Source organism: Henningerozyma blattae, chromosome 2 (assembly GCF_000315915.1).
Source record: "Henningerozyma blattae CBS 6284 chromosome 2, complete genome".
NCBI classification, from domain to species: domain Eukaryota; kingdom Fungi; phylum Ascomycota; class Saccharomycetes; order Saccharomycetales; family Saccharomycetaceae; genus Henningerozyma; species Henningerozyma blattae.
Window position 1 is genome coordinate 180,199 of NC_020186.1, and position 16,719 is coordinate 196,917.

At 30.0% G+C, this 16,719-nt stretch overlaps 6 protein-coding genes across 6 annotated transcripts; 2 read left to right on the top strand and 4 right to left on the bottom strand.

Moving 5' to 3' along the window:
- Nucleotides 1–418: 418 nt before the first annotated feature.
- On the top strand, nucleotides 419–6,124 carry APC1 (anaphase promoting complex subunit 1; the record flags this gene model as incomplete). The annotated part of the gene is made up of 1 exon (XM_004178397.1): nucleotides 419–6,124. The coding sequence occupies one exon, from the start codon at nucleotides 419–421 to the stop codon at nucleotides 6,122–6,124; it is 5,706 nt and encodes a 1,901-aa protein (XP_004178445.1).
- A 2,420-nt stretch (nucleotides 6,125–8,544) lies between these two features.
- Nucleotides 8,545–10,458, bottom strand: TBLA0B00840 (sugar porter family MFS transporter; the record flags this gene model as incomplete). The annotated part of the gene is made up of 1 exon (XM_004178398.1): nucleotides 8,545–10,458. One exon carries the CDS (start codon nucleotides 10,456–10,458, stop codon nucleotides 8,545–8,547), a length of 1,914 nt encoding a protein of 637 aa, XP_004178446.1.
- A 1,090-nt stretch (nucleotides 10,459–11,548) lies between these two features.
- PSD1 (phosphatidylserine decarboxylase 1) lies at nucleotides 11,549–13,027 on the bottom strand (the record flags this gene model as incomplete). The annotated part of the gene is made up of 1 exon (XM_004178399.1): nucleotides 11,549–13,027. The coding sequence occupies one exon, from the start codon at nucleotides 13,025–13,027 to the stop codon at nucleotides 11,549–11,551; it is 1,479 nt and encodes a 492-aa protein (XP_004178447.1).
- Nucleotides 13,028–13,708: 681 nt separating this feature from the next.
- On the top strand, nucleotides 13,709–14,662 carry DCD1 (deoxycytidine monophosphate deaminase; the record flags this gene model as incomplete). Its single annotated transcript, XM_004178400.1, has 1 exon — nucleotides 13,709–14,662. One exon carries the CDS (start codon nucleotides 13,709–13,711, stop codon nucleotides 14,660–14,662), a length of 954 nt encoding a protein of 317 aa, XP_004178448.1.
- Nucleotides 14,663–14,798: 136 nt separating this feature from the next.
- On the bottom strand, nucleotides 14,799–15,590 carry FMP41 (Fmp41p; the record flags this gene model as incomplete). Its single annotated transcript, XM_004178401.1, has 1 exon — nucleotides 14,799–15,590. One exon carries the CDS (start codon nucleotides 15,588–15,590, stop codon nucleotides 14,799–14,801), a length of 792 nt encoding a protein of 263 aa, XP_004178449.1.
- Nucleotides 15,591–16,225: 635 nt separating this feature from the next.
- RPC10 (DNA-directed RNA polymerase core subunit RPC10) lies at nucleotides 16,226–16,438 on the bottom strand (the record flags this gene model as incomplete). The annotated part of the gene is made up of 1 exon (XM_004178402.1): nucleotides 16,226–16,438. The coding sequence occupies one exon, from the start codon at nucleotides 16,436–16,438 to the stop codon at nucleotides 16,226–16,228; it is 213 nt and encodes a 70-aa protein (XP_004178450.1).
- Nucleotides 16,439–16,719: the final 281 nt, after the last annotated feature.

Genomic DNA, 16,719 nt, shown 5'->3' on the forward strand with positions numbered 1-16,719 from the left:
CTTAGTTTAACATAGTATTCCAAACGAAATGACAAAGTTTTATAATACAAATTAAATATCCCTATTCAATAGAAGAATGGCTTTAATTTATCCGGAAATATTCGAATCGGAAAATCTGGCGATCTTTAGTTAGATTTGGTTTTCAAAAATTAGACGCCCGATGTAGGAAAGAACACTAACCACAAACGCGTATCAAAGTTTAATAGCAATGAAATATAAAGAATGAGTATAATGATCTACAATGAGTTAAAACTTTGCAATAATTCGTTTTGATCTTGTACTTCTATTTGAGTCGGATTTTTTCTGAAATAAATTGAGAAAATACCGAAAAGGAGAAGAAACAGTTTTCTTTTTCATTCTTTTAGGGAAAAATCATCTATAAATAAAATTATACACAACAATATTGGATCTATTCAAAATGGAGATTGATGATTCAATGTCAAATTGGCCATGGGCACAACATACTCCTAGAGTTGGAGGACACAGTATTGCTAGAAATAATGCCACGATAGATTCTGTTATAGATGAAATATTTGCAGATGATACTAATCCGTTAAATGACAACAATAATGATAATATGGATAACAATAATAATAGCATACTTTTTGATTCATCTTTACGGGAAAATTATAATAATAATAATAATTTGTACCATCATTCTCCTACTAGAGGTGATTTGTGGATATCAAAAGATAGGAAAATGGTCGAATGGTCGATTTCAAATCACATCATTAAAAGATTTCAATTTTATAATAAAGAAAAAAATTCAATCGTATTAAAGGCAGGTTTTATTGATTTCGAATATACTAAAGATTGTTTAATCATATTACTAAATGATTTTGCCAATGTTTATTATTTAAATAATAATAATGATATGATTACTATCAATTATCCGTTTACCATCTCAAATGTATTTTGGTATTCTAAAGGTATCATATTGGAAAGAAAATTAAATAATAATAATATATTTGAAAAGAATCATAGATTTATTGTCTTAAATGACCCCATGGCTCCATTTGGGTTGTTAGAATTTTCAATGAATCAAAAATTAGAATTTAATATAAATGATTTACAATTAATGGTATTCCCCAAGAATAATTTGTTTAATATTTCAATATTTTATGAAACTCCTACAAATCAATTGCATTTTTTTTATACAAAGATTTCAACTACAACAAATAATAATAATATTTCTCTTAATACAAAAATAAATTCAAATATATCGTCATCTATTTTAAAACCGTCTATAAATAATGATTCTATCCAAGATAGTGATGAAGCTACTTCTTTCACTCAAAGATTTACTTCCAATGGTAGTAGGCGATCCATCTCTATAAACTTTGATCCTTCTTCTTTAGCTTCTCCTCTGGCAGAAACAAATGTTAATAACAATAATAATCATAATAATAACATTGGCAATAATTCGAATTTTAATATTAATGAATTACCAAAAATAGATGTGCGTTCACCTAGTTACCCATTGATGTCACCTTATTCAAATAATAATATAGATTTAAATATACCACAACATGAAACAAATTCAAATGTACCCATTACTTATAACAATTATAATATTTCTTCCAAAGATGTAACATTAACAAGAATCTCCACTTTAACTTTACCAAAAATTTTGAAAAATAATAATACTCTCTTAAAATTGTTACCATTAATTTTAGACAATAAAGAAATCATAGTTATATTTGATGATTACTCTAAATTCTCTAAGATTTGGTTTATAAATTTATTACCAAATATTATTAATTTTTATCCATTTAAAGTTTATGGTGAATCTCCAAAAGATATGATAGGACTTTCCAATATTAATATTTTAAATAATAATAATAATTCAATGAATAATGATGTTTTAAAGATTAGAAATATATTTCCTTATATTTGTCAAAATGCATTTTATGAAAATACTGTGGTAATTGAATATCAATCAAAAAATGATTTACAAATTTTTTTATGTTTGTATAATCCATTTATTTCAATACCGTCTCCATTCATTAAATTTGATTATAATAAATATTTATCTTCAATTTGTAATATTTCATCAGAGCATATTATATTGAATAAATCTATAAATGAAAGTAACAGCAACCTTACAAACTTGAAAGATATCAATGATGATGTAGATTCATTTACATTTACTTCACCATTCATTTTCCCTAAACAAGGTTTAATGTTGAAAATTTTTAATGCTTTAAAATTGATTTGTTCAAATGATATCTATTTTTGTATTATAGTCATTTGGCAATCAATTTTCAATTCATCTTTAGATGAAACTTGGTATGATCCACTTTTAATTAATGAAGTCCAATTTAATATTTTTAAAAAAATTATTATATTTTTAATTAATTTAAAGGATGAAAAATTATTAAATTCAATTTCAAATTCAAGTTCGAATTCGAATATAAAGCATTCAAGAGCATTAAGTTATCTATCAAATTCAAATAAGAAAAATTATTTACCACAAATTATAATGGGATTACATTTATTAAATGAAGAATTTAAATTAAATGTATTAAATAATAAAGATGTGCAAAAATTAACAGAATTATTATATATTTCTTTGAAATATTTAAATTGGGGAGAAATATGGATTAATTATTATAAAGACTCAAAGCAAATTGATTATACCAATCTTGAAAATTATTATCAATTTGAAACTATTGATGAAATTGAAAATTTTAGTAAACCATTAGAAGAACCACCATCTATTTTAAAAAGTTTATATAGTATTACTGAATGTAGCAATTTATCCATAACTCCCTTTATTACATTTTCTAGATTAGTAGGAAAAGATTTTGATATTGATGAACTAATAACTCCAAGGACTTCAAAATTATTAAAATTATACGATTTTTTCCACGCAAATAAAAAAAGTTCCCCTGAACAACTTTTAAAATATTTAGAGTTATGGAAAATTGATAAATATGAAATTGAAACTTATCCATTAGGAATTATGGTTCCATTAGAAGCAATCTTAGAAAATATTCAGTATCAATTATCTACTATTAATGAAGATATTGATTTATCCTTAATAAATAGAATTGATTTGAATACACAAATTCAAACTATTAAAAATGCCAAATATTATAATCAAAATACTAAGCAATTTGAAATTCAAAATAATCAAAATCAATTGTTTAGAAATTCAAATTTAGATAATAATTCTAAACTAGCAATTCAAAAAAAATTATATTCAAATCAATTAAATCAATCATTAACTTCATCTTCATCTAATAATTCAAAACCAAAAGATATATACTCTGTATTAACAGATATTATTAGAAACACACCCACATTTAAGGATGAAAAATCAAATTCCAAAATAAATTCTGCCATAAATTCTTATAATATCAATAATTTAGCTTATGATAGCAAGGATGATGATATTGATGAAGGTCAAATCTTAAAGAAAAATTCAAATATTATCTTTTCCCAAGATAAAAGATTTAGTGATGCATTAAATTTACTGATTTATTACAAACCTCATAATATTTATTTTTTTTCGAAATCTAGAGAATACACAAAATTATTGAAGAAGAAAAAACTATTTGCTAAGAACATCGCACTTAGAACATGTACAAATGGTATTGGTTGGGGTGCTATCGTTTATGCCACTGAAAAGCCTCTATCTACCCAACGCTGGCAAAGACCGCACTTAAATCTAGTATCCTTATTTTCGGATGGTACAAAGATTTCTTTAGAACCTAGTGACATTGATGATATATATTATCAATGGGGTGAGTTCCACGGTGGGGTAAGTTCAGGCTTAAGGATATCTAGAAAGGCAACTAATATCGACGGTAGTTGGATTACATTTAATAAACCTTTAGAGCTAGATTCTCAACATGGTGGGTTTCTACTTGGATTGGGACTTAATGGCCATTTAAAAGAATTAGAAGAATGGCATGTCTACAACTATTTAAGTTTAAAGAATAACCTCGTCAGTATTGGTTTGTTATTAGGTATGAGTGCTAGTTTAAAAGGAACAATGGATATTAAACTTACTAAAGTACTAAGTGTCCATATCGTGGCTTTATTGCCACCAGGTTCTACCGACTTAAATATCGATTTAAAGGTTCAAACTGCGGGTTTAGTTGGAGTAGGTTTATTGTATCAAGGTTCCTCCCATAAAAGAATGAGTAATCTTTTCTATAACCAACTTTCTTCATTGTTGCTAATAAAAGATGAACAAGTAGCAGATGAAGGATATAGAATGGCTGCAGGAATCGCATTGGGTCTTATTAACCTTGGAACTGGGAAAAGGCGATTTTTAAAGAAAAGAAAGAAAGAATCTAAAAGAAGAAAAATTGCATCCACTAGAAACACAATCACAAGTTATAATTCATTTGCTAGTAGGCCAAGAGTAATAAGTGAAGCGGGGCTACAAAAGCCTTCACCAATTTTTGATAGCAGTATTAATAATATTATTGATGACAGCAGCACCGGCAGTACAAGTAGTAGTAGTAGTAGTAGTAGCGATGAAGATGATATATCAACGAAATCTACATCAGATACAAAGTTTAACGAACTAGGCCTAGATAAAGATATTGAAAATGGATTACTACGATTTTTAACTCAAACATTTGATACTGAAAGAGAATGGATACCTGAGAACTCCCAAATTGGTGTTACCCTAGCAATCATTTTAATTTATGTGCAGTCAAATGATTTGAATGTTGCAACTCAGGTTCGACCAAAGAATATTTTAAAATTGAGTAACGTACAAGGCCGGCCAGAGTTATACATGTACAGAGAACTTACATATTATATGATAATGTGGGATCTTATGGGTCAAGATCTAGATTTTGTATTAAAAGGCTTTGATTCTGTTAACATTACTGGAATTACCACAGATAATCTCCCACTGTATTATATAATTGCAGGGCGAGTGTTGGCAATGGGTATAAAGTATTCATCATCAGGGGAACTGAAGATAAGAGACACTTTGATTAAAATTTGTGATATATTTCTTCCCTTTTATCAGTATGCTGGGGATGGATCAGCTGATTTTCGTATGGCTATTGCAGGTATCAACATGATTATGAACGTTGCCATAGTATCTATGGGTCTTATTATGTGTGGTACTGGTGACTTGAGCACATTCCGAAGAATTAGATACCTTCATGAAGTTGTTACTGGAAATGCCTCTGACTTATTTAGACGTGTAGATGAAGCAAAAAAAGTTCCGGATAAAAATGCAGATGGTGATGTTGAAATAGACATCGATGAACCAAGTATAGATGGTGCAACAAACGAAGAAGGTAGTGATACTGAAGCTGAAATTGATTATGGAGACGATAATATCAAGAAAGCTTTAAATTCGGACAAAATCCCGATTGAACATCATTATGGAAAATATATGGCCACGAACTTAGCCTTAGGGTTTCTCTTCTTGGGTTCCGGTCAATACGCATTAAAAACGTCAGATGTTGAAAGTATTGCTTATATTTTACTATCCGTTTTACCGATATATATGCCCAATTACCCTCTGCAAGAGTTAAAACATTTTTGGAGCATGGCTGTAGAGCCAAGGTGTCTGGTCTTAAGGGATGTTCTTTCTGGTGACTTCATCAACTCTGTACCAGTTAATATTTCTTTACATGCAGATGGCATGAAATCAACTACTAGTAAGACATTTTATCCTCCCTGCTTACTTCCTGATATTAGAAAAATCGCTTCCATTAAAATCGACTTAGAAGATTATTACCCATTTGAAATACAATTTTCGAATGACTTGAAACCAGTAGATTATTTTAAAAACGGTACTGTTATTCATATTCAGAAGAAGGAGTTTGGAGCTGTGTCACATGAAAATAGGTTTGGTCTTCATGTTGATAACTTGGAGACTTCTTTAAGAAAAAAAATTGAAGGACATGAGACTTCTATTGATAGAATAAAAGCATCTACTTCGATAAAAGATATTGATATTTTGCATCCTATTAACTTTAACGATATTATTATGACTGAAGTGGATACCTATAGTAAACTTGGAACTTCTTCGCCTGATAAGGTTCATACAGATTATAATATAAACTTATTATCATCGACTTATAATTTGGGATCATCTGATGATATGAGACTCGAACTATGGAAAAGAACACACCTTAAATGAATTTCTTTACTACCCTTAATTACACAGTATAATTATCAAATAGCTTTAAATTGTATGAAGTAAAATAATCTAAATAATAAAATCAGCTCGAATATATCTTGAATGTTAGTACAATATATTAAAGTTAAGAAAAAATTGATATATTTAATATATGAATTAGTAAATCGTTGATGGAAACTTTTAATTCATTCCCACAGACTGAACGTAAAATTAATTATCTTCAATAAATAATTGTAGAATTCAAACTTTGTTGAAAAAAATTAATATGCATTGTTTGAATATTTAATATGAAATAGTCAACAGCATAATTTTAAATATTGAGAATCCTTCATTTATATCTCAATTCAGCTAAGTATTTCTTAATAGCAGAAGTTATTTTTGTAAGAAGTTGTACGACATTAAATACAGTTTTAAGAAGATTGAGGCTACAACTAAAAAATAAGCAGTTAAGGTCTTTAAATGGGATAACTCTCTTAAACCATGTTCTTTTATAAAACATGAAAGAGTCATTAAAAAGCTAAAAAGGATATGGATGCTTAAAAGCATATCGTCTTATTGTTTGAAATTTGTATTATTTTATTAGTATCATCTTGCAGTGGAAGATAGCTGGGTGAATTTTGGCGGTTGGGTAATTCTAGGGGTTTCCTATGTAACATTGAAAATTATATTTGTAATAGAAAAAAGAAATATCTTCCAGTTAAATTTGTGTATATATGTTAATAAAGAAAACATTGAAAAGCAGTTAAGTGTTTTTATTTGATTTAAATCTGTGGTAATTTAGGATTGATATTTTTTTAGAGTTGAGCCATAAATTTTCAAATAAAGCTTTTATTAGTGGCGTTTTACACTACATATTTTTCTATCAATTTTGAGTAGTATTGCTGAAAAGTTAAGTATGTAGATAAAAAATCTCTGCAAGTGCATTAATACTCACACTGTTATACATTTGTTTGATTTATATGTCGACTGATATATGTAAAATTAATTTCTATATAATATTAGAAACTGGTTTAGAATATTGTAAGGTAACGTCAAAAAAATTATAGTATCTCTTTAGCATTAGTGATATTGTTCATACTACAGATATTAGGAGTGTAACTTGTTTAAGGTCACTACTTGTTAATGCTAATTTTTATGGGCAACAGAAAGTTAATATTGAAAAATTAAGCTAAAAAATGGTAAATAGGAAAATATTCCAATTGGAGAACTGGAAATAGTTTGAGAAATATGTGGTGGACTATCCAAATAATCGAAACGCTCATTTGAAGAAAGTACATATATATTATCTTTTAAAATTTTTAATAATTGGTTAAAAATAGACACTTTAGCATTTTTGATACAATTTTATATTTTTAGTGTCAAAACAATTAAGAGGTATATGAAACAGTAATAAAATATTATAATAATAATATGATAGTAAAACAACAACAACATTTATATGAATGGAGTACAAAGCTCCTCATTGTTTTTAGAAAAAAATCTACACCTAAATAGTTTTATGAGTGCTGCAACATAAAGCTAATCCCAGGAAATATGGTTATTATTGCGCTACATTAGAATCATTTAGAGTAAAATTTTTTTTGGGCAAGAGAAATCAATTCATCGGAGAAGGAGGAGGAGGAATATTAACCTTACAAGAGTCGCATGTCTTGCATTCTTAACATATCCTGTAGTAGTTACAGGGTGTACCCCATATGACGACAATGACTCATCTAATTGGAGTATATTTACGTTATACTATCTTTTATCGTGCAACAGTATATCTACTGTTTTATGCATAAAGACTATAAATATCTAACAATTATATATAGAAATGAAAGAAGCATTTTTTATAAATAAGAGAATTCTACCTCTATAGAATTAAAAATAAAATGAATTAAATTAGCCAACCATGCTTTTGTATAACAATTATTTAAGTACAAATAGAGATATTAGGAAATTAGACATTAATTTTTCATTGCCCAAGAATTATTTTAGTTATTTAATGCTTTATAACTCTAAGTTTATAGGAAAATAAAATGACACAAACAAAATTTAGGAAACATATTAGAACAAAATTAAAAGGAAATTAAAAGCGAATTAAAAATAAAAAATATTCTATAAATGTATGGATATGAATATAATAAATAACTATATGGTGTATGAAAGACATATGAGAGTCAAAGTATATATTATTGCAAAAGATAAAATGAAAAAAAGGTAATAAATGAGGGAGAGTTTTCATTGCTGAAAAAAATTAATTATTAATAAATGTAAAGGTAGAGAGTAAAGGTAGTAAAAGCAGATTGAATAAAAATATGAGAAGGGTATTCTTTGGAAAACAGATTTAAAAGAATAAAAACAATAATTAGGAGTTTTGATTTTGAAAAGAATTAGAAAGGAAAGATATTGTTTTGCGAAAAAAAGTAGTTCGAGGACGATTAAGCTTTAGGGTTAGATTCTAAAACAGATTCTCTGGTAGATTCTGGAACTGATGGAACAATGGATTCTTTTTCGGTGTTGATTTCCGATTCAGTCTTATCATTAATTTCAGCTTCAATTTCATCGTTAATTTCGGCTTCAGTTTTTTCATTAGCTTTCTTATTCACCATATTTTTGTCAATATTTGTCTTTCCAAATATTCTTTTCCAAACTGGTTGGTCATCATTAGCGAGGACATCAGCATCGTAATCAGCATTTCTTTGAGATGGTGGAACCCATTCAGCAGATTTCCATGGTAAGACACCTTCTTGCCACATAACATCTACTTCTTCTAAAACTAAACCTTTAGTTTCTGGAACAAAGAAGAAAACGTAGAACCAAGCAAAAACTAAACAGCCCATGAAAACGTAACCGTAGGCAAAGTTAATAGACCCTGAGATGAACGGAGTGAAGAAACCAATACAGAAGTTCCACATTTGGTTAGATACAGTTGCTAGCGCCATACCCTTAGCCTTGACCCTCAATGGGAAAGATTCAGATATAATAACGAAAGCAATTGGGGCCCAAGAAGTTGCAAAACAGAAAATGAAAAAACAACTAAATACAATCATACAGTTACCAGCACCTTTAGAAACAATACCTGCCTTTTTGCCATGTGGCCATAATCTAGTAACACCAACAGAGGCGAAAACAACCATACAACAAGTCATACCAGCAGCACCCCACAATAAACAAGTTCTTCTACCAAATCTATCGACTAAGAACAAAGCACAAAATGTAGAGAAGAAATTGACTACACCGAAAACAATAGCAGTCTCGAACCCATCTTCTAAACCAACTGCCTTAAAAATAGTAGTACCATAATAGAAAAAATAGTTACAACCAGTTAATTGTTGTAGGGCTAAAATCATAATACCCATGACAACTCTTTGTAATATCTTATGTTGGGTATCTAACAAGTCCTTCCAAGAAGCAGTACCTACGAATCTTTCCTTTTCAACAGCAGCTTGAATTTCATCAAGTTCATAGATAGTAACTGGATCTTCTGCAGATACAGCATTAGATTTGGCAATTGAACGTTTAGCTTCTTCAATACGTCCCTTTTCAATTAAGAATCTTGGTGATTCTGGAACGAATAACATTGCACCAATCATAAATAGGCACCAGGCAAATTGTAAGCCTAATGGAATTCTCCATTGACGAGAATTGTGATATTTCTTAGTACCATAATTAGTACAGTAACCCAAGAAGATACCTAGTGTAATCATCAATTGATAACAAGAAACCATAGCTCCTCTCATATTCTTTGGAGATACTTCAGAAATCAACATAGGCGACAAAATAGCAATCAAACCACAACCTAAACCTGCGATAATTCTACCAATCATATATTGGTACCAGGCCTTGACAGAAGCTATTTGAATGACAGTACCAATGATAAAAATAACGGATGCAACGATTAAACCAATACGACGACCATAGATATCACCCAAACGACCTAAGAAGAAGGAACCAATAGCTTGACCAACGTTGAACATTGAGGTCAACAAACCGGTTCTAACCTTTGATAAATAACGCTTACCTTCACCACTTGTAGAACCAAATCTAGCTAAGAAATCGGTGTGAGCTTCGAACCCACCAATGGTACCAGAATCCCAACCGGAAATGTAACCACCAAAAGCAACCATCAAACATAAGATACAAATACCCCAATTAATACCAGATGGTACTAAAGGTGATACAGAAGCAGGTGTTTCATCTTCCGATGGACGTTGTAGATCACCTTTTTCTTCTTCTAATTCTTTGTTTGAAGGAGTAGAGAGAAGTGAAACAGAGTCATTACTTATTTTGTTATCACTTTTTCTAGAGACATCAACAGCAGTTGATGCCCTTTCTTGTTCAATATCAGACATTTTCAGATATCTTAGTTGTAGACGTATACTTTATCTGATAACAACAGAAAGATTTCTTATTCTAATTAGATGATGGCTTTTATAGTTCTAAGATCATTATCTCCAAGATAATTTTTCTAGAACTTTCGCAATTAAAAATAGCTAGCAAGACAAATTATTAACTCCCAAAATTTCTGTATTCTATAAGACACAATTATCCTACATCATTTTTCTAATTAATTTTGAGGTTATACGGAGATATCTACCCCAAAACACAAATAATTCATTCCATCTAATATCTATGCTATTAAATAATAAGGCTTGTACTGCATTGTCCTGCAGATATATTGTCTTCTTTTTTTCAGGTCATAGAAACAAAGTAACTCCTTTCTAGAGCAAGTTCTTAGTTTATTATTTGGGAAGCAAATTTATTACTAGATCTTTACAAGATGCTAAATTAGCTTAGAAGTTTCCCCGCTCCTCTCCGGGAAATGGAAAAACATCTACGCAAAATATTTCTCTACGACGTCTTGTCTATCCCAAAACTGAATAACACTGGCGCCAGTGTTTCCTATCCTGGAAAGGCCCCACACTTTTTTCCGGCTGTCGCACGGTGTTTTCTCTGCATCGGAATATCTAGAATTCGGAAAAACAAATAAACACCATTTGTGGATCGGAATTGTTGTTGTTTTCCATTATCATTCGTTCTTCATTAGGAACACATACGACGTACGGCGTTTCATTTAGCTAAATGCCTGACATATTTCTTTTGTCATCAATTTGCTATGACATTGTTGTCATCACCAATGAAAACATCTAAAAGGGGAATATTTAAAAACTTTTTACAGGATTTCTAGTATACAGTTAAATAACGACCATTAAAAACTCGTACTAATTAATTAATTGCTATGTTCATATGCAAATTTGTAGCAGGCAAAAAAAATATTTTATGTTCAAAGGAATTGTTCTATGATAAAATCTTAAAATATACAGAATAGATGATGTGAATATTAAGCATCAGAAAATTATTTATTTTTTGAAGTAGTTGAAATCGACTATTATAAAATTCCTTGCATAGAAATTAACCCTAAATTAATGTCATTTGATATTATTAGTCAGTCTCTTCAATTGATCCAATAAGCTCTCCCATCTTAACTTTTTGATTTATTTGAAGTTGGAACTTAAATGCAGATGGTGCTTCAAAACACAATACGACAGTACTACCTAATTTGAATCCCCCAATTTCTTCTCCTTTTAAAAGAGGAATACCTTTCAATAATGTGCTTGCATTTCTATATGTAGATTCATAACATGTATGTAAAGGTACTTTACCACCACTATACTGTTTAATATTAGTAGTTAAGCCTTTATCAAAATTTAATGTAATAGATCCAACGTTTGTAGCTCCAACGGGTGTCATACTAAAGAAGCCATAATTCCATTGACCCAACAAAGCAACTCTCTCATTTAAAACAAATAGCTTTGGGAATCTTTCCTGAAAAAATGGTGAAACTGAATAGAGCTCACCAGGAAAATGTCTGCGCAGATTACAGACCCAATTTACAGGGGAATGGTAATGGTGATAATCACCAGGCGACAAATATATCACGGCGTAGAATAGCTCAGTTTTGGATGGCTCAGCTAGTTGCCTGTTTGGCAACTCATAATTCAAAACTAGATCTTTGATGATAGTAAACGTTTTACTTATTGGAATCTCTATATCAGAATTCAAGGTTTCACCTTCATAGGAGAAATTGATATTGTGATCAAATTCCTTTCCTCCAGTGAAGCTTTTCTTGCCGTCAGAAAGCTCATTACTATCTAATGAAGCATCATGCCCTTTAAAATCATCAGAGCTTGGACTACTAGTTAAATAAGGGTTATCGTGGGACCCCAAAAATTCTTTTATGGAATAAGTCATACCCTTAACTTGTTCAATTTCGCCAGTTTCCGAATCAATTTTCCCAAACTGTATTACAGTACCATCGCTTGGACTTACAATTACATTATCTCTGTGATCGATTTGCCTTGAGCCTGGCTTTAAGTTTCTATAGAAAAACTCACCCAGATTGCTATAATTTTTTAATTCAGGATCTTCCATTTCATCTAAATTTACATTAAACAATGATGAATAAAATTGGAAGCATGAAGATCTAATTGAAACTGGTAATGTCAATGAATTGACTTTCCCCCACAGACGTGATACAAAATTTAAAGGTAATGTAGAATAATAGAATTGCCACCAATCATTATCGAAGATTCGTACTGGCTTTTTAACTTCAGTATTAGAACTACTCTCATTTTTTGTTGCCATATATGAGCCAAATGCAACAGTAATCGCTCCCAGGATGATCACTCGATTAAAATTTCTGAAGTTCCGATTAGGGGTAATGTGTGATTTAATGGAATTTGATCCACTGTTCAAATATCTCTGAATAGGTAGTCTTCTGTTACCAGTTAAACTGGTTTGAATTTTATAACTATATTGTGATTTTGATAATGAATATGCTCTAGTACTTTGTATAGTTAGTAATTTACTAATATTCAACGGAACCTGTCTGAAAGCTAATGTACTGTAATAAGCTGACATTATTAATGATTGGAACAAGCTTAATACTTGATTGTTACCAATGGATATGAAGGTTCTATTATCTTCAAAAAAATATTATAAATTTCTTCACTCTTTTCTAAATGCTCTTAATTACTGATTGGCTCCTGTATTTAATCCGGGACCGAGATATGGAAATAGAATCCTGCCTATTTAGCAATTAACTGCCAAATGACCTCTAGGATATCGTTGTTAGCAAATAGTATTAATAAACGCTGCTTTTATACGACATATCAGCATACCTAGAAATCAGTATCTGAGCTTATTACTTTTATTGAATATTAATCAGTTAATCATCTATAAGTTAATAATGCGTCTGTTAAAAAACTCTTTATATTAACTACAAAGCATCAAGAAAATCAATGTTTTTTGATAATGATAATAAAGCTGTGCCGTAATAAGAAATTTGATGTTATAAAGTTTAATATGGCTCCTTCATTATATATTTGCTAATCTACAGAAGATAATTTGGTAGCTTTTAGAAGTTCCAGTTTGTGATATACAGCCCGGTACTCTACGCGTTTAACTAAGTTAACGCGTCTTAAAAAATTTATTAGAGTGTTTGCTTGTAGGAGATCCTAAAACAATGTAGATATAAACCTTCACAAAAGTTTCCCACAAACTAAAAATATTTTATTATAAGCATTGTAAAAAATAAAAATAATGTTAGTTGCTATTAGTGGTACAAAGTACAGCTGTGTGGAGTTAGCTATTAACATCTTCGTAAAGAAGCATAGGTTTGAGCTGATAGATGATGAGAAAGAGCCCGATAATGTTATATTAGATTACTGTACCAAAAATTATACTAGAAATATGGTAATAAAATGTGATCGCTTGTCGTTGCTGGAAACATTAAGTAAAAGGCCATTTTTTGTCCATTTATCAATTGACGCCTCAATAAATTTCAGGTTAGAATATCAGAAAAAAACCTGCACTAGATTGAATGATTCTTTTGATATGGGGATTTTCCTTCAAGCATTAGATGATCATGATTTTCAGGCAGATGCTATTGAATTAAGAGAAAGATCTGATTTTAAATTTAAAATTATCAATTCTGATGTTAGTTCAATCGATAAAAGGCTAGAAGAAGCTATTGCTGCAAATGTAAAGATTCTAGAAAATAGTGCATCATTCAATAAAATATCACCTCCATTACGACCAGATTGGGATTCATACTTTATGAAATTGGCAACACTTGCAGCTTCGAGAGCCAATTGTATGAAACGTAGAGTGGGATGTGTCATTGTAAGAGACTACAGAGTGATCGCTACAGGTTATAACGGTACACCACGTCATTTAAAAAATTGTTTTAACGGTGGATGCCCTCGTTGTAATGATGGTAATTCTAAAAATTTAGAGACTTGCTTATGCTTACATGCTGAGGAGAATGCTTTGTTAGAGGCTGGTAGAGATCGTGTAGGCCCTAACGCAATTTTATATTGTGATACTTGCCCATGCTTAACTTGCTCTGTTAAAATTGTACAGATTGGTATCAAGGAGGTAGTTTATAGTCAAAATTATAGTATGGACGCTCATAGTTTCAAAGTTTTAAAAGAAGGAGGTGTTCACATTAGACAATTTAGTTTCGCCAAAGAACCAAGAATTGTGTTGATATAACACATAATAATATCTGTATAATTAAATATATATTTGTAATTATATGTATCTTAATATCATTTTCTGGAACGACACTATTTTTGAGAATAATTATTTACATGTTATCAAAGCTAGAAAAATCCTGGCATTCAAAAACTTAAGTCTCAATATACTTATAGGGGCCTGGACGTTCTTTGCAATCATACTTCATATCTGTTAATTTTACGTCATTCAAAAATAATTCCGTTACAATTACATCACCGTTATGTATTTCACCAACACCTGATGGAGTACCAGTCAACACTATATCACCGGGCTCTAATGTAATCATTGTCGATATATGTTGAATTATCTTGGGAAGAGGGTTAAGCATTAAATCGGTGGTTCCATCTTGTCTTAATTCACCATTCACGTAACATTTTAGACGGAATGAATTCTGTAAATCGGCACTTTTTGTTGTTTTTAACAAAGTTTCTTTTGGTATATATCCTGAGATTGGTAAAAATGTATCAAAACCCTTACCAATACTCCATGGCAACCCTTTCTTCTTAGCCTCATCTTGAACGTTTCTTGCAGTCAAGTCTAGAGCTAAAGAGACCCCACGAATGTAGTCCCAAACATTTTCATTTGATATAGATGTTGATAACTCATTTGAAACATATTTATCCATGACAACTGCTAGTTCAGTTTCATGATGAACAATAGTTCCATTTGGGATTAAAATATTCCCAGGGTTTGAGCCATCTGAATTAAACCCATTAAATGATGATTTGTCAGGTAGTTGCTTACAAGGGTAATCTGCAGATATAGGTGTTATAATTGATGACGTTGGTTTTAGAAAGAAAAATGGTTGTTTTGGAACTTTATTGTTTAATTCCTTAATATGGGCAGCATAATTCCTACCAATACATATTACCTTCCTTGCAGTTTTAATATATTCGAAATTCATATTAAAATTAAATTTTCAAGGGATATTATACAGTTAGCTCTTATTAGTTATGTTAGTTGGTTTATTATATTACATGAGTCTTATATATTTATACCATTTAAATAGGGTACACTCCAACTGTTTTCTTTAATTGCCTAATTATTGGTAATGGAAGAAGGAATGACTTAGTATTTCCTCGGAAACTCATAACCAAGATAAACACATAATCAAAATAAACTCAAACGTCTTAACAATACGAATGAAGATCAACGAAAATAATTCACAGTTGAAGGATATATAGTTACCTATTAACGAGACACTGTTGATAACTTTAGTAACATTTTACATTTCTATTTTTTCTAAAAAATATTATAGAAAGAGAGTATTTATATAGTAAACCTATCAATAATGCTATGCGAATTTCTACACAGTTATTAGGAAATAATTTGTTCCGAAGTTCAGTTCAGTAAATAAAATCTGAAATACCTTTTTATTCAATATCTCTTAATATTTCTCATTCTTATGCTTAATAAATGGCAAAAGCTCTATATTTTCTTCAATCAATACACTTATTATATTTATGTATATATAAAATGGAGATACACGTTTATAAGTAAACCTAAAAAAACGTTAAGAGTTGTATATGTGCTACCAGATTATCTAGCTTCAAATTGAACCATTCTCTTGGTTCTAGCCTTTAATAAGATTCTATGACCACAATCTTTACATCTGACTGGATCTGTCTTAGATAAAGATAACTTACTTGAACATTCAGCACAAATATATTTCAAAGTGGCATTTCTTGTTTGAGTTGCACCAGCAGCAGCGGCATCTAAATTTGATGGAATTTGAAAACCTTCACGGGACATGATTGATTGTTTTAATTAGATGTATATTTGATTTATTGCTTTTTAACGAAATTATTAATATGCACTAGCTTTTAATGAAACTTTTTTAAAATTCTCAAAGGTCATCGGGCAAAAAAAATTTAACTGCTTTCGTATTTTGTTACGGTAAAAAAGAAAAAAAAAACAAAAACAGAAGTATATATAGATAGCCCAAATAAGAGAGGATATTGTATTGTCTTATAAAAATTATATTAGTACATATACTTATCGAAGAAAATATGGATAAGATAAGATAAGTTAAA